This window comes from Amia ocellicauda, chromosome 6 (genome assembly GCF_036373705.1).
Source record: "Amia ocellicauda isolate fAmiCal2 chromosome 6, fAmiCal2.hap1, whole genome shotgun sequence".
Taxonomy (NCBI): domain Eukaryota; kingdom Metazoa; phylum Chordata; class Actinopteri; order Amiiformes; family Amiidae; genus Amia; species Amia ocellicauda.
The window spans coordinates 3999914-4018686 of record NC_089855.1 but is presented as its reverse complement, the minus strand read 5'-3'; the positions used below and the strand labels follow the sequence as shown (position 1 = coordinate 4018686).

The window sequence follows — 18773 nt, the reverse complement described above, 5'->3', positions numbered from 1 at the left end:
CACTCCTCAGTAGAAACAATGTCCTGCACAAAGCTGTTTAACTCTTGTATCTTTTTCTTTTTTCTTTACAAGACATGTCTCAAACAAATAGGTTAAAGGGTCAAAAAGTCTCCTGTTCACCATGTCAGTGTTTTTCTTTAGTGTTGAATGTTGTATAGATGTAAACTTCAGTCCTTGGTAACGGCCTAATGAGTTGAACTAATTGCTTTAATTCACCTTTGTGTCCCAGCCTGTAGATCCCCATTGGACTGGGACCTGGTATAAAGCTGTGTGTCTATAATTCAGGTCCTTAATCCAGAGCTTCAGAATAACTGGACTGTCGGAGTCGAAAAGTGTCTTGTACTCGTCTTCAGAGCAGACCGTTGTTGTCTTTCACGATTACACTATTTGTGAAGATGCTACCATGTTCAATTTGAGAGAAAGAATTCAGTATTTTAATCTTTCAAAGAACCTCTGCTGTTATATTCTTATATAAATTGCTTTTGTTGTTAATTAATGTGATAGAATATTGTTTGCAGAACAATATATTTTAAAATGTTGAAAAATACCAGATTAAAAAAATAAAAAATAAAAACATATTTAAAAATGATAATAATAATAATAATGTTTGCTAATACCTGTGCACAATAGTGGAACATTAATGATAGTGACTACAGTGACTAGTTACATTTCACAAGTACGGTCAATCACCACTGCTGAAGGTAAGACACAACAAAAACATTGTTACCAGGGAGGCAGGAATCTTCATATTGATCGCTCAACAACAAGGTAGGTTTATGTCATTTTAAATACTCTAGAGGTAAAACAAATACACACGTTATATATTGTCTCTGTATCTGCATGTTTGGGAATTTAAAATCCATTAAAAACATAGTTTTGGGGATTTGCCTCCATTCATTGTATTTAATGTCTGCTGAGGTTTTATTTCCTACCAGAATATGTTGTCTCATCATCTCTTTACGTATATGTCTAACATTGCATTGCAGGATAATTTCTTATTTCTGTTGTTTTTCAGGCATGGCTGATACAAACTACACAGGCTCAATTGTCAGTGAATTCATTATTGTTGGTTTCCCCGGAATGCAGGACAGAGAGAGCAAGGCCATCCTGTTTGCTGTGTTCCTGACAGTCTACCTCCTCATTTTACTGGGGAATTTTCTCCTTATTTGCATACTGGCGGCAGACAGACACTTGCACACCCCCATGTACCTGACAATATGTAGTCTGGCTATTATTGACATCACCTTTTGTACAACCACTGTACCCACTATGCTAGCGGTCTTGAGTTCTACTACTTACACTGTCTCCTTCTCAGCATGCTTCACCCAGACCTACTTCATTCTGGCTCTGGTATCTACAGAAAGTTACAATTTGCTGCTCATGGCTTATGACAGGTATGTGGCCATCTGTCACCCACTCCACTACCCAGCCAGGATGACCGTTAGGCGCACTTTTCAACTCATAGTTGTTTGTTGGCTGGGAGGGTTCTTGAGCCCAACCCTTCCTTTTAGTCTGGCACTCACAAAGCAGTTCTGTGGACCCAATAGAGTCCTACAATGCTTCTGTGACTATTCAGGAGTGCTACGCCTGGCCTGTGGAAATGTTCTCTCAATTAGCTATGTTGGCTTATTTTGTGGGCTGAGTATTCTCCTCATCACTCTGTTTCTCATCCTGTTGTCCTATGTGAAGATCCTTCTGTCAGTGTTGCTTATCTCCAGATCAGGGGGAAGAGCCAAGGCCGTGTCCACCTGCAGCTCACACCTGCTGGTCATCTCTGTGTTCTTCCTCACATCTGCAGGAGTCTATATCTCCAACAGGATTCCTGGGACCTCAGTGGACATGCGTATCATGGGGACTGTGATTATGAATGTCTTCCCTGCCCTCATGAATCCGATCATCTACTGCCTGAGGACTAAAGAGATCAGGGGCAGCTTGGTGAAAAACCTGAAAAAGATCAAAATCTTCCCAGGTAGCAAGTGAAAGGATTCAGCCCCTCAGTGGCATGCCACAAAATATGATGCTTTCCTAATCTAGGAGTCCTGGACGGGTTTATGAGATATATATGAATTCTATTTTACATGTATTTTTGTGTGTAATCCCTATTGAAAATGTGTATCATAACCTCACAATATATACATATATAGATTACAGGCTTAAACCTATTTAAAATATATCACAGAAAGATCCAATTTGGTTAGCAAATACAAAGCAGCCAAGGTAGTGTATCAATAGGACATAAATAGTGACAAGAGTGGATCTATTGAGACTGAGGAGCCCCATGAGACAGGAGGGAGCAGCTACATGCCAGCAATCTGTTTGAAAAAGGTAATTCAAATGTGTTTTGGAGCAGCATTGGTTCTTGTAGAGATTAACTGTTGTTCAAAGATGATTCATGCCTATGGATTCCCAATGAATCTTCTGTAATCATTCTTTGCCATGATAAACTGCAAAAATAAAATTGTATCCAAGTAAGCTAGAATGTATATTACGATTATGATAATAGTATTTTATTCATTTTATTGCCTAGTTCTCCTTCCACTTGGAATAACTGACATTCACTCGACTGTGACACACTGTGGGTCTGAGCAGGACCTGTGAAGCACTGCACCCAATTACCCACCATGCATCAGTGGTACCAGAGAATTATGATTGGGGGACATACAGGGCGGGCTGGATTGTCTATAGCAGGTGCTAAAGAATTTTGACGCAACAAACAATAACAAATAATATTACTACAGAAAAATGAGATTCAATGATCCCAGGTTATTAGGCTACATAATTGAAATGCACGTTACTAAATGTCTAGCCTGTTATACAACAACGCAAGCACAATTAATTCTGTGAATTTAGAATGAACAAATCAAATGCATACAAAACGTTTACGAGAACAAGCATGAACAAACAATCACAGTCCAAATCATATTTACCACAGAAAGTATCTGTGAATTTACTTTTTTTTTTAAGTTTTCTTTCTGTACTCTTACAAAACATAATCCATCCCCCTCCTCCCAAAACACTGAACTCACACACACATAGGTTAAATGCTGACGGTATGATCAACCTATGCAAACCAATCCACAGGACCACCAGGTTTCTTACCAGTGATGGCAGCTATGGCTGTGGAAGCTAATTCTTCTCTCTGCCCCCCTTTACTCTCATTATCGCTCTCCGAGTCTTCTGCCAAAGAGGAACCCTCACGCTGCCACTAATGTTACCCCCTCTTCCTCTTCTTCATCGTCCTCCTTGTCCTCATTATCCTCCATGTTTGGCATCACAATGTCCTCCACCATGTTAGCATTCACATTGCTGGAATTAGGAATCTGTGGATAACCACCGACATCATCCACTCTCCCTCGTTTTTTTGGGGACAACAAAAGTAAAGCGGTCCATAATCAGCTAAATAGCTCACTAGAACCTACGAACGTATTGTTTTTTAGCGAATCGATTCGACACTTCAAAACTGCTAGACTAACCTTAACGTTATCACGCACATGCAGCCACACTTGCACACAACAAGCAGAAAAGGTCAACAGTCACTTATTTAAATGAAAAATATGATTTCGTAGTTTAGTTTTGTTACATGTAAGTCAGTGCGATGTCTTCATATATATCTTTTTTCATCACAAATTGACTGGGGGTTTGGGGGGGCTTAGGGGGGGCTCAGCATTTTTCAGCAGATACTTAAGCCCCCGCTAGCCCTTCCCTCCCGCCGCCGTTGCAACCATGACCTAAAGCAACTCTAAAGCATATTTCCAAAACCTCTTTCCTCCAAGAAGCTCCGCCCTGTGTTCCCCTCGGTAGCGAATGCTTGAGATCATTCATAAGACTCCTGATGATCTCTGAGTAAGACTGTGGCCTGGCCCCTTTAAATGAACACACATATATTAGAAGTGTTTACAATATATTTATATATATATATATATATAGTGAGGGAAAAAAGTATTTGATCCCCTGCTGATTTTGTATGTTTGCCCACTGACAAAGAAATGTTCAGTCTATAATTTTAATGGTAGGTGTATTTTAACAGTGAGAGACAGAATAACAACAACAAAAATTCAAAAAAGTTATAAATTGATTTGCATGTTAATGAGGGAAATAAGTATTTGATCCCTTCGACTTAGTACTTGGTGGCAAAACCCTTGTTGGCAATCACAGAGGTCAGACGATTCTTGTAGTTGGCCACCAGGTGTGCACACATCTCAGGAGGGATTTTGTCCCGCTCCTCTTTGCAGATCCTCTCCAAGTCATTAAGGTTTCGAGGCTGACGTTTGGCAACTCGAACCTTCAGCTCCCTCCACAGATTTTCTATGGGATTAAGGTCTGGAGACTGGCTAGGCCACTCCAGGACCTTAATGTGCTTCTTCTTGAGCCACTCCTTTGTTGCCTTGGCTGTGTGTTTTGGGTCATTGTCATGCTGGAATACCCATCCACGACCTATTTTCAATGCCCTGGCTGAGGGAAGGAGGTTCTCAACCAAGATTTGATGGTACATGGCCCCGTCCATCGTCCCTTTGATGCGGTGCAGTTGTCCTGTCCCCTTAGCAGAAAAACACCCCCAAAGCATAATGTTTCCACCTCCATATTTGATGGTGGGGATGGTGTTCTTGGGGTCATTCCTCCTCCTCCAAACACGGCGAGTGTAGCCTTGTGTAGGTCTACAATCTTGTCCCTGACATCCTTGGACAGCTCTTTGGTCTTGGCCATTGTGGAGAGTTTGGAATCTGATTGATTGATTGCTTCTGTGGACAGGTGTCTTTTATACAGGTAACGAGCTGAGATTAGGAGCACTCCCTTTAAGAGAGTGCTCCTAATCTCAGCTCGTTACCTGTATAAAAGACACCTGGGAGCCAGAAATCTTGCTGATTGCTAGGGGATCAAATACTTATTTCCCTCATTAACATGCAAATCAATTTATAACTTTTTTGAAATGCGTTTTTCTGGATTGTTTTGTTGTTATTCTGTCTCTCACTGTTAAAATACACCTACCATTAAAATTATACACTGATCATTTCTTTGTCAGTGGGCAAACGTACAAAATCAGCAGGGGATCAAATACTTTTTTCCCTCACTGTACTTTACAGCATTTTTTCTAGAGAGTTGAGTTAGTCAATGAAGTCCGGGTCCAGCCTTAAGAAGCCTGTTCGCAAATAAAGTTCTTGTTGGTTTGTCCTGCGTCTCCTCCGTTATTTCTGCACAGCATGGTGGAACCACAACGAGAGCCGAGAAAAGCGGTGCTCCTTACAATATATATAAAACGTATTATGTATTTCAATATTTAATGTTTAAAAATATATTATTGTATTTCACAAAATATATCACAATATACAAAAACAATGTATATATTTTAAAGTATATTACAAGATACTATAATATATTTTCCAGACAAATTACAATATATTGTAATATATATTAAACTACATTTTGATGTTTTGATAATATATTTCTTATATATTGAGATATGGAGATCAGCCATAACATTATGACCACTGACAGGTGAAGTGAATAACATTGATAATCTCGTTGTCATGGCACCTGTCAGTGGGTGGAATATATTAGGCAGCAAGTGAACATTTTTATGTGTTTTATGTGTTTATGTGTTTGAAGCAGGAAAAATTAGCAAGCGTAAGGATCTGAGCGACTTTGACAAGGGCCAAATTGTGATGGCTAGATGACTGGGTCAGAGCATCTCCAAAACTGCAGCTCTTTTGGGGTGTTCCCGGTCTGCAGTGGTCAGTACCTATCAAAAGTGGTCCAAGGAAGGAAAAGCGGTGAACCAGCGACAGGGTCATGGGCTGCCAAGGCTCATTGATGCACGTGGGGAGCGAAAGCTGGCCTGTGTGGTCTGATCCAACAGACGAGCTACTGTAGCACAAATTGCTGAAAAAGTTAATGCTGGTTCTGATAGAAAGGTGTCAGAACACACAGTGCATCGCAGTTTGTTGCGTATGGGGCTGCATAGCTGTAGACCAGTCAGGGTGCCCAAGCTGACCCCTGTCCACTGCCGAAAGTGCCTACAATGGGCACATGACCATCAGAACTGGACCACGGAGCAATGGAAGAAGGTGGCCTGGTCTGATGAATCACGAGTTTAAGGTGTTGACTTGGCCTCCAAATTCCCCATAATCTCAATCCAATTGAGCATCTGTGGGATGTGCTGGACAAACAAGTCCGATCCATGGAGGCTCCACCTCACAACTTACAGGACTTAAAGGATCTGCTGCTAACGTCTTGGTGTCAGATACCACAGCACACCTTCAGAGGTCGAGTGGAGTCCGTGACTCGATGGGTCAGGGCTGTTTTGGTGGCAAAAGGGGGACCTACACAATATTAGGCAGGTGGTCATAATGTTATGGCTGATCAGTGTATTGTTTAATACTGTGATTGTTTATATTTTCACATCCCTGTTTATATTATGATTTTATTGTATTACTCTGTTATATTGTTCATGTACATAGGATGGATTTGGTGCCCCTTTTTATTGGATTGGATTGGATTCCTTATTATTTTACACACAATACTTAAATACTATATAAATTGAAATGAAGTATGGATGTGTTTTTTTGTTTTTGTTTTATAATTTCTTCTTAATTTGTATTGCAGTTTATTTGTAATTTCACTTTGCAATACACAGAGAATCTGAAAATTCCAAAACATTAAAAAACAACACAAAACTCAGATGCTTGAAGCAGCATGCTTGTCACTGGCCACAAGTGGGCCACAAATTAACATTTTGCATTATCTGATGTGACCCACAGGCCACCTATTGGGGACCCCTGCCATAGCCATTTCAGGGGATTGCATTACAAAAATCTGGGTCTTTCTGCAGTTTCGCCGGTGTCATGGAAGTAGGGGCATGTCATCCGCACAAGAGAGTCCGGGGTGCACAACTACAGAATCTGCAGCACAACAACACTGGTCAGGAGTTGAGTAACCATTAATGTGTCAATTTCTGCTGCTCAAGGAATCCAACTCACAGCCTTGGAGTCTCCAACTCACAGAGGTGCTCTGGGAACTATTTGAAATAAATTAAAGAAATCTGTAAATAAGGTGAGGTGCAACTGTGGTGAGAGCAGCACAGCAGCAGCGCAGCAGGTGCATCTAAATACCTGGAGCAAAACACCTACATGAGACACAGCTGCCAAGCTGATGAGAGAGAACCCAACCCCCACCAACAGGTGTGCCGTGAGATGACACATAACAGGTTAAAATTATAGGGTGCAAATCCTGAATAATAGAATACTATACCCAAAAGGGGGATGGGACATCATGAACTCACAGAGAACAGAGAACACTTATGAACACGTTTTCTAACTTAGCAGCCTATAGGCAGCTGTGAACTGTCACTCAAGCAGACCCTCCCTCTGCCTATGTAGTACAGCTTTACTAGTTAAAGCAGGCAGAAGGAGGCTCTCTGTCCCTTGGAAACATGCAATGTCCCCTTTGGGGTCTATATTGAACAAATAAAACTTGAAAGCTCATAGAACATCTTTCAATTGTAGTGTGTCTCAGGGTTTCCTGGGCCATCCTATTCACAATGAGAAACAAAAGCTTCTGTCTAAGTGGCAGCCTGGTGTTGGTTTATTAGACTGATACCCTGGAGCAGGGGTTCCCAAAATGTGGCCCAGGGGCCAAATGTGGCCCTCAAGGATGTTTGGTGTGAACCCCAAGCCAGCATTCAACCACCGCTTTCTGAACCATTATTATTATTATTATTATTATTATTATTATTATTATTATTATTATTATTATTATTTCTTGGCAGACGCCCTTATCCAGGGCGACTTACAACATGAGTGCAAAACAAAGTGGAAAACTAAATAACATAAGAACATAAGAAAGTTTACAAACGAGAGGGGGCCATTCGACCCATCGTGCTCGTTTGATGTTCATTAATATCCAAGTGATCCAAGGATCCTATCCAGTCTATTTTTAAATGTTCCCAAACTTTCAGCTTCTACCACATCGCTGGGTAGTTTATTCCAGATTGTGATGACTCTCAGTGTAAAGAAGTGTCTCCTGTTTTCCATTTTGAATGCCTTGAAGCCCAATTTCCAATTGTGTCCCCGGGTGCGTGTGTCCCTGCTGATCTGGAAAAGCTCATTTGGTTTGATGTGGTCGATGCCTTTCATGATTTTGAAGACTTGGATCAAGTCCCAACGTAGTCTCCTCTGTTCCAGGGTGAAAAGGTTCAGTCCCTCAGTCTCTCCGAGTAGGACTTTCCCTTCAGACCTGGAATAAGTCTGGTTGCTCTCCTCTGAACTGCCTCTAAAGCAGCAATATCCTTCTTGAAGTGTGATGCCCAGAACTGTACACAGTATTCCAGATGAGGTCTAACTAGCGCATTGTACAGTCTTAACATTACTTCCCTTGTTTTAAATTCTACACTTTTGACAATATACCTTAGCATTGCTTGGATGGAGAAAGTGAGGAGTCCACATAGACTCCTAGGTCTTTCTCATGCGTTACTTCATCTAGTTCTATTCCTCCCATAGTGTAATTATAGTGGACATTTTTGTTATCTGCATGTATTACCTTGCACTTGTCCACATTGAAATTCATTTGCCAGGTGTCGGCCCACAACTGAATATTATCTAAGTCCCTCTGAATAGCCTGTGCTGCCAAGATTGTATCTGCTGAGCCACCTATTTTAGTATCATCTGCAAATTTGACAAGTTTGCTAACTATCCCAGAGTCCAGATCATTAATATAGATTAGAAAAAGCAAAGGCCCTAATACTGATCCCTGTGGAACTCCACTAACAACCTCACTCCAGTTAGAAGTGACTCCTCTAATCGACACCCTCTGTTTCCTATACATCAACCAGTTCATGATCCATCTACTTACATTACCCTGAATGCCTACAGCTTCCAATTTGAGGATCAGTCTTTGGTGTGGAACCTTATCAAAAGCTTTTTGGAAATCTAAGTATATCATATCATATGCTTTCACGTGATCTACAGCTGCAGTTGCATGTTCAAAAAAGTTTAATAAATTAGTAAGACATGATCTGCCTCGTCTAAACCCATGTTGACTATCTCCAAGAATATGGTTTTCATTGAGATGCTCCTCTATTTTCTGTCTAATCATTTTTTCCAACATTTTACAGGTGATGCAGGTGAGACTGATTGGTCTGTAATTTCCTGGCTCAGTTTTGTCCCCTTTCTTGTGGATTGGTATGACATTTGCTGTCTTCCAGTCAGTTGGCACATCCCCTGTTCTAAGTGTCATTTGGAATAATTTCCCTCATTTCTTTAAGTACTGTTGGAAATATCCCATCTGGCCCAGGTGATTTGTTTGTTTTTAATTCTGCTAGTCCCTTTAGTACCTCCTCCTCATTTATCCTGATCTCTCTTAGGGTTTGACTGGACTGATTGTCAACCTGTGGCATGTCATCTGTTTTTTCTTTTGTAAAAACCTCTGTGAAATACTCATTTAGAACATTTGCCACATCTTGTTCGTTTTCCAAGATACCTCCATTTTTGCCCTTTATCTGTTTCACCTCCTCCTTTATTGACTGCTTGCTGTTGTAATATTGAAACAAGCTCTTTGCATTGGTTTTAGCTCCAAGAGCTATGTTTCTTTCTATTTCCCTCTTTGCATTCCTGATCCCTTTCTTAAGATCTCTTTGCAGCTCAACATATTCTATGTATTTTGTGTCATCGCCATCCCTTTTGTATACGCTATGCAACATTTTCTTCCTCTTTATATATTTTTGCATACCTCTATTAAACCATTTTGGCCAGTGTTTTTTGTTCCTCAATTTGCTAAGTTTTGGTACAAATTGCTCCTGAGCCTCAAGTAGTATATTCTTAAAATATAACCATCCATTTTCAACTAACTCTGTATCCAGTGTGCTCCAGTCTACCTCTTCTAAGTGCCATCTCATACCTTCAAGGTTTGCTTTTCTAAAATTGTAGACCATTGTTTTAGACTTGGACCTTGTTTTTTGAAAGAATGCCTCAAAGCTAACCATATTGTGATCACAATTTGCCATTGGTTCTCTAACTACTGTCCCCCTGACTCTATCTTGGTCATTTGAAAAGATCAAGTCAATACATGCGCTCTCTCTGTTTGGTTCCTTGACAAATTGAGTCATTTACCATCTCAACCATTTCTATTTCTGCTTCTGTAGTCCCCACTGGGCTTTCCCAGTCTAAGTTTGGGAAATTGAAATCCCCCATTATAACAGCCACATCCTTCCTACATGCAGTCCTGATTACACTGTACAATGCAGCACCTTTCTGAATATCTGAGTTTGGTGGCCTGTAAAGTTCAGTAAAGGCATCAATCATTACAAATTCAATTTACATAAAACATAGCAATTCAAAATATAACACATTTTACCACTTTCAATTTACAATTTACACAGGCATGTACAGCAAGTGAGGTCCTACATCCTGGACAGTAAAAGCTAAGTGCTGTCAAGATGTAGGGTCACAGTCAAGGGCTACGGGAAAGGGAGCAAGGAGGAAACAATCAAAAATGCAAGAAGCATAATAAAACTCTGTGAAGTGCTATCTAACGGGGGTTAAAAGGACTAATATTATAAGTACTGTCTGAAAAGATGTGTCTTGAGTAAGCGTCGGAATGAGGTCAAGGACTCTGCTGTATTGACTTCGGTGGGAAGGTCGTTCCACCATTTACTATACTGTTACAGTTTCTGAACATTTTCTGTTACAAATTGCACATTGTAATTTGGGGGGAAGTAATGAAACAACAATTAAAGTTAATAAAAAGTTATGATTTGGGACATATTTCGTTTTCATCGGTGGTTCACTTTCTTCTGCGGCCCCCCCCATCCAATGCAACCTCCGGAAATAGGCCCTCCATCACCAGAGATTGGGAACCCCTGTCCTGGAGTAACAGCCTGCAAATACAGAACTGAAGACTTTTTGTGTGTATTATGCAGCAAGAACTGGTTGTAACCCTTGTGATACAATATACAACAGAGGGTTAAATGTATTTTTTAAACAGTATATTACCATCTCCTGAACTATTGACTATTTTCCCTTTGAAGCGTTTTTGAAGCGTTTTTGAAGCGTTTCCCTGTACTCTACACAGCTGTGGCATGTCGGTCAAGAGGTCAAAAGGTTTCCTGTTCACCATGTCAGTTTTTTCTTCAGAAATGTTGTGTGATGTAAACTGCAGTCCTTGGTGACAGCTTAATGAGTTGAACTAATTGCTTTAATTCCTTTGTGTTACAGTCTGTAAAAGCCCCAGTGGACTGGGACCTGGTATAAAGCTCTCTGTGTTCAGTTCAGGTGCTGAATCCAGTGCTTCAGTCTAACTGGACCATCAGAGTCGGTAAGTGTCTTGTATTCGTCTTCAGAGCGTATCAATATCTTTCATTATTACACTATTTGTGAGGAAGCTAGTATGTTCCACATTAGAGAAAGAATTAAGAATGTTATTATACAAAAGTATACACCACAGAGTACTGTGCAACCCAACATTGTTAACTGTGTGTAACATGTCTTTTTTTCCCTTGCTCATATCACTGATTACATGTGCTTCAATTTCAGGATTATGTAACATTTTTTTGTATTTTGTTTGCAGGGGGTGTGTAACCTCTGTTATTATATTTTTCCTTAACTTGCTTTAGTTGTTACTTAATGTGACATAATATTGTTTGCAGATTAATATATTTTAAAAACTTTAAAAATACGATTTAAAGACATACAAAATAAGATACATATTTAAGGAACACAAAAAAATAGTTTGCATGACAACTGTGTACAAGAATACACACTTGATGTATTTTCTCAGTATCTGCATCATTTTTGACAATTTAAATTCTATAAAGAGAAACATATTTCGGGGGATCATATTTTGCCTCCACTAATTGTATGTATGCCTGCTGGGGTTTTATTTAATTATACAATGTTTGTCTTATCATGTCTTATATAAGCTAGCATATATATATATATATATATATATATATATATATATATATATATATATATATATATATATATATATATATATATATATATATATGTACTATTTTCATTGCAGGATTATTTCTTATTTCTGATGTTTTTCAGAACAGCCATGGCTGATGCAAACTACACAGGATCAATGGTCAGTGAATTCATTATTGTTGGTTTCCCTGGACTGCAGGACAGAGAGAGCAAGGCCATCCTGTTTGCTGTGTTCCTGACAGTCTACCTCCTCATTTTACTGGGGAATTGTCTCCTTATTAGCATACTGGCGGCAGACAGACGCTTGCACACCCCCATGTACCTGACAATATGTAGTCTGGCCATTATTGACATTGCCTTTTCTACAACCACTGTACCCACTATGCTAGCTGTCTTCAGGTCTACTCCTCATACTGTCTCCTTCACAGCATGCTTCACCCAGACCTATTTCTTTCAAGCTCTGGTACCTACAGAAAGCTTTAACTTACTGCTCATGGCTTATGACAGGTATGTGGCCATCTGTCACCCACTCCACTACCCAGCCAGGATGACCGTTAGGCGTACTTTTCAACTCATAGTTGTTTGTTGGCTGGGAGGGTTCCTAATTCCAATCCTTACTTTTAGTCTGGCATTCACAAAGCGATTCTGTGGACCCAATAGAGTTCTGCAATGCTTCTGTGACTATTCAGGAGTGCTACGCCTGGCCTGTGGAGATGTTCTCTCAATCAGCTATGTTGTCTTATTTGTTGGGCTGAGTATTCTTCTCATTCCTCTGTTTTTCATTGTGTTGTCCTATGTGAAGATCCTTCTGTCAGTATTGCGTATCTCCAGCTCAGCTGGAAGAGCCAAGGCTGTGTCCACCTGCAGCTCACATCTGCTGGTCCTCTCTGTGTTCTTCCTCACGACAGCAGGGGTCTTCATCTCCTACAGGATTCCTGGGACCTCCGTGGACATGCGTATCATGGGGTCTGTGATTCATAATGTCTTCCCTGCCCTCATGAATCCGATTATCTACTGCCTGAGGACTAAACAGATCAGAGACAGTTTGGTGAACACCCTGAAAAAGAGCCCTATCTTCCCAGGTAGCAAGTGAAAGGGTTAAACCCCCATGATGCATGCCACAGTTGATGATGTTTTCCTCATCCCATTGTCCATAATGGGTTTCTAAGCTATTAATGTGTTATATTTAAAAAAAAAAATTGTGTGTAATCCCTATTGAAAATGCAAATCAGAACCTGTTTTAAAGATATACATACATATATAGCTTACAGGCTTAAACCTATTTAAAATACAGCTCTGGAAGACCACTCCAAGTTCTGAAATCAATGTTAAGTGATCTCTTAATTTTTTCCAGAGCTGTATATCACAAAATGATTCAATTTGTCTAGAAAATAGAAAGATCATCCATTGTTACAGTATATAAATATATGTGTATTCAATATGAGCAGCCAAGGCAGCTTATCAGTAGAACACACAGGGCAGGGCTTGATCAACATCATCAAACTTTGAGGCCCACTATCCATACAATCCATTAAAAACATTTTTTTAAATACATTTAAATATGTCACATTAGCTAGTGTATAGAATTGAATGAAATCTTTCATTTTTATGTTTTACAGCTAATCCATATAAACAAAATAAAACATCCCCTTGTAGTTTAAAATAAGTTATCTCGATCAGTAATCATGTTTTAGTGTATTTCTACAAGCACAATTTAAATAGATAGGCTTTTGATTTTACTTGCATGAAACATGTTAACCTTCCAGTAAAAGCACTTTACTCATAATGAACTGTATGTGCAGTGACTTAAGCATGTTAACTTTCACTTGTATTTTATAAAATACAGAAAATAGTGTCGGAAATAGGGAATCGGTGTAAAACCCTTGATGAATAAACCCCGGTGTTCAATAACATTAAAAAAAGACAACTATACTGAAAGTAGTAAATACTAAAGACACCGGAACACAGTAACCTCAATAGTTGGGTTAACTACAAGAAAAAGACAGTTTAGTCAACTTTACATATTTTTTGGTATATAATAATAATATTATTAATAATAATATTGGGTAAATTGCAGCGATCTTAATTAGTACGGAGCTACGTACTAAACATGGTCTCATCTCCAGTTAGTGTACTGCTTTCAGTTCATTGCAATTGACCTATGAAGCCTAATAAATAATGGATACTAATTTAAACTTACATTGATTAAATGATCCAGGAGGTTGCCTGATATACCCTGTTTCAGTTGCACAGCTTACATTCATAATTTGAGACTAAGGAGCCCCATGAGACAGGAGGGAGCAACTACAGGTCAGCCATCTGTTTGTAAGAGGTCATTTAATCTTGTTTTGGAGAAGCATTGGTTATTTGTATCTGAGATGATTCTTTGCCATGTTCATTTGCAAAAAATAAATTCTACCAAAGTTAGCTGGTGTATATATTATCATTATGATAACAGTATTTATTTAATTTAATTGCCCAGTTCTTTTTCCACTTCGATTAACTGACATTCACTCGACTGTGACACACTGCGGGTCTGAGCTGAACCTGTGAAGCACTGCACCCAATTACCCACCATGACCTAAAACAACTCTAAAGCACATTTCCTAAACCTAGAAGCTCTGCCCTGGGTTCCCCTCAGCAGCAGCTACTTGAGATCATTCATAAGACTCCTGGAGTCTCAGAGCAGGGCGCTCAGGGAGATTGGAGGAAGTGATGTCTCTGATCTGTCATTGGGCATGGACTGAACCCCCCACTGATAATCTCTGAGTCAGGCTGTGGCCTGGCCCCTTTAAATGAACACATACGCCATCAACAGCCTCAGTTTGAACCTTTCACCACCCCACACCCCTGGTCACTTACTGCACAGTCTCTGTTACCCATGGCAATACAAACACAGACACTTTATCTGTTATTTCAACAGTCAAATATTCATAGCATGCACTGTTTTGGAATATTGTACTGTTCAAAATAAACCATTAAAACGATAGGATGTGAATGCAGCCCCAGTAATCTGAAAAAGAGAATACTACCATAATGGGGATGGGATATCACTTGTTACCATGGGGAACTCATGAACTCTGAAGGCCGCTGTGAACTGTCACAAATCTGCCTGATTTAACTCGTCTAGCTATCATAATTAAAGCAGGCAGAGGAAGGGTCTTTGTCCCATAATAACGTGCAATGTCCCATCCCCATTTGGGTAGTATTTTTGACTTTGAAAATAATGTTTTTTAGACATCATATGAATTTATTTTGGCAAATATATACACAGATTTGTATACCTTCCTAATTGAGAAATTTAGGCTTGTGGTAACTATGACTGGAGACAGGTCAGGTCAGGACCATCCTCAAGTATAAGAAGCCCTCCCAGCTATTGAACATGTCCTTAACTTAATCTCAGTAAACCACACAGGTAGTATAACTACATTCAACCTAGTTGTGTATGGGTTGTAGGAATGGGTAACAAAATATTATTATTTAGTTATTTTACATGTTTTGTCTAAAATCGAGTATTGGATAAATATCTCTCTCACTTTCTCTTTTAATATTTTCCACCCTGCTTTTCTCTAACCTATCATTGCAAATACATGTTATCCATTACATTTTTTAATGAACCTATATCTTGTATAAAATGAAACAGTCTCGGGGTTAATTCATGCAGATCAACATCACCACTAATCTGAATTCGTATTTAGTAAGTAAAATTTGCATATCAATCTTGCATCTCGTTTTCAGAGAACTTGACCACTGTGGGTTATATGTGTTGGGGTCACTAGATAAAAGCAATTTATTCAGCAATTATTATTTCTTCTGATATCAATACAAGGTAAACAACCCAAACTCCAGTTTAAAGTCCTAGGCCAATCGAAAGTACTTACTAATAAAAACAATAACTGCACAATATTAAATAAAAAACAATGTGTTACTTGCAACCTTTTCACTGTATCATAACAGATCAGCATCCTTTTTCATCACATTATTTACAAGGTCTAACCCTGCATTCCTCCCAGAAGTGCTGTATCCATTCAATGTAAACACACCGATTTAGTTGATGGCTTTTCATCCTCCTCCCGCCTCTTTGAAGGAGGAGAGTTGGCTTCACCTGCTCTGCCCTGTGCCTGGACACCTGCTGGCCCACTCGACTCAAGGCGTGGACCCTTTTTCAAGTCGCCACCCAGGCAGATATTTGTGCGGCTGCGAGTTGGCCCTCGCCACACACCTTTGTTCAGTTCTATAGGCTGGATGTGATGGAATGGGAACACGGTGTTGGGTTCTGTTGAGCCTCGCTAGCCTAGGGGCACAGGCTCCTGGCCTTTATTTCCCTGTCTGGCCCTGTCGGCGCATCCTGGTGACTGCCTCAGATGGAGCTATGCTGAACCTCTTCCCTTCCAACCGGACTATGCCTTCCAGTCGAGCACCCATGTGATCTGCTCCTGGTTTTTGTAACTGCCCTGTAGACTTCGCTCCCAGGGACTGTCACGTGGCCTTCAGGTATATTGCCTCATAAGGCTGCCCTGTATGTAGTTAATTTACTACAGCATATATTGCTTGAATTGTGATGCAGGGGTCCAAGTGCTTTGCCCTATGTATATAGTTCCTTGGATAGCAGGTCTGTGGATAGCAGGTCTATCTCCTAGCTGTGCTAGTGGAGCAGAGGGTGACTGCTTCTGTGCTGTGCAGTAGCTACATGAGTGTCTCCTGTTGCTACCCTGTATATTCTTGTTGTACCCAGCAGAGGATATTCCAGTGTCTGGCTAGCCAGCTGTGTGTATGTTTTTCTGATGAATACTACAGCCTGCTCCTAACGACGTTAGTTGAGCTGGAAGCTGCTGTGATTGGACAGTTGTTGTACAAGTGTTGTTCCCCACTCTTTTGTCCTTCAGTTAATTTGTGTAGCAGGCCTGTGGCCCCGCTCCTAGCTGTGCTAGTTGAGCAGGAGGCCATTGCCAATGTGTCGAGCAGAAGGTGCAAGGATTTGCTGCCCCACTCTGTGATTTTATTTCTCTACACAGTAGGTCTGTGCTCCACTCCTAGCTGCACAAGGGCACAATAATTGTTCTGTTCCCCCGCGTTGTATGATTATTATTATGATTATTATTATTAATATTATTATTATTATTATTATTATTATTATTATTTCTTGGCAGACACCCTAATCTAGGGCGACTTACAAAATATACAAAATGCAGTTCAGTACAAGGCATCAAACTCAAATTTACATAATACAAAGCAATTAAAAGCATAATACATTTTGCAACTTCCAATTTACACAAGTAAATACAATAAATGAGGTCTTACATCCTGGAAAGTAAAAGCTAAGTGCAGTCAAGATGTTAGGTCACAGTGAAGGGCTATGGGAAAGGGAGCAAAGGGTAAATCAATAATACAGGTATGTTGCTCAGAAAGAATCTACAGGTGCGTGTCAGCGTGGTGATGTGCTGGGTGTAGGAGAGCACAGGATCCAGGGTGACTCCTAGATTTTTTGCGGAAGAAGAAGGAGAGAGTGTGTTGGATTCCAAGGGGATTGCGATGGAGAGATCAGCAGAAAGTGAGTACAAGTGGGGTAAAAAGAGCAGATCCGATTTGGAGAGGTTGAGCTTGAGGTGGTGCGAGTGCATCCTGGCGGAGATAGCTGACAAACAGGAAGAGATGCGAGAGGGGATGAGAGGGTCAGAAGAGGGAAAAGATAGGAAGATCTGGGCATCATCTGTGTAGAAGTGGTAGGAGAAACCATGGGATGCGATGAGGGGGCCCAGGGAGCGAGTGTAGAGAGAGAACAGGAGGGGGCCCAGGACGGAGCTTTCGGGTACGCCTGTGAGGAGATGTTGGGGGGTGGATGAGGAGCCTCGCCATGTCACTTGGTAGGTCTGGTCGTTGAGGTAGGAGGAGAACCAGATGAGAGCAGTCCCAGAGATTCCAAGGTCAGCGAGGCAGGAGAGGAAGATGGAGTGATTGACAGTGTCAAATGTTGCAGAGAGGTCAAGGAGGATGAGGAGGACTGAGAAGAGAGAGGAGCCTGAGCACAGCTGAGGGAGTCAGTGACAGCCAGGAGAGCCGTCTCAATGGAGTGAGCTGTGCGGAAGCCGGATTGCAGAGGATCAAGGAGTGAGTGTTGAGACAGAAAGGCAGAGAGCTGACGGTGGACCGCCCGCTCGAGAGTCTTTGAGAGGAAGGGGAGTAGGGAGACAGGGTGGTAGTTCTGAGAAGACAGCAGCTTATTTAAATGCAGAGGGGAAACAGCCAGAGTGGAGTGAGGAGTTGAGGAGGGAGGAGATGAAGGGGAGTAAATCAGGAGCGGTCGCTTAATAATAACAGCCTACAATGTAACCGCTTCTGATTTACAGAAAGTGCGTGTCGAGTGTGCTACATAAGTTGCTAATTAAATAACAAACAGTCGCTGCCCTTACTACAATACAGGTGCAAGATATATAATTCTTAGCTAAACAAGTAACCACACAAACAATCAATGTACCTCTTAACGAAACTAGCAAACATGAGAGAAAAAAGCTATACTTACCTGCGGTGAGTTAGGCGACTCTTCAGCTGGCTTGCCTGAGTGTCCAGTGGCAAACGACAAAAACACACCGGTTAATTTAAATTTTATTTAGGCAATAAAGTCACAAGGCTGTCAGGATGGCAATCTCTCCCACGCAGGACTGCTAATAGCACAATTAATGGCTGCTTTATATCTAAAAACAGACAAAGACCGAGCCGGACACACGCAGTTACACTGAACAATAGCTCACAGCAATGCTAAATAATAACAGACTACAATGTAACCATTTCTGATTTACAGAAAGTGCATGAGTACTCTCCTGTGTCTGTCCGTGGCAACTTGCAAATACTTCT

At 40.6% G+C, this 18773-nt stretch overlaps 2 protein-coding genes across 2 annotated transcripts; both read left to right on the top strand.

The window, feature by feature from the left end:
- The first annotated feature begins 1017 nt into the window (after nucleotides 1–1017).
- LOC136751727 (olfactory receptor 6N1-like) lies at nucleotides 1018–1980 on the top strand. Its single transcript, XM_066707520.1, has one exon. It carries the CDS (start codon nucleotides 1018–1020, stop codon nucleotides 1978–1980), a length of 963 nt encoding a protein of 320 aa, XP_066563617.1.
- Nucleotides 1981–12051: 10071 nt separating this feature from the next.
- On the top strand, nucleotides 12052–13014 carry LOC136751726 (olfactory receptor 6N1-like). Its single transcript, XM_066707519.1, has one exon. The coding sequence runs from the start codon at nucleotides 12052–12054 to the stop codon at nucleotides 13012–13014; it is 963 nt and encodes a 320-aa protein (XP_066563616.1).
- Nucleotides 13015–18773: the final 5759 nt, after the last annotated feature.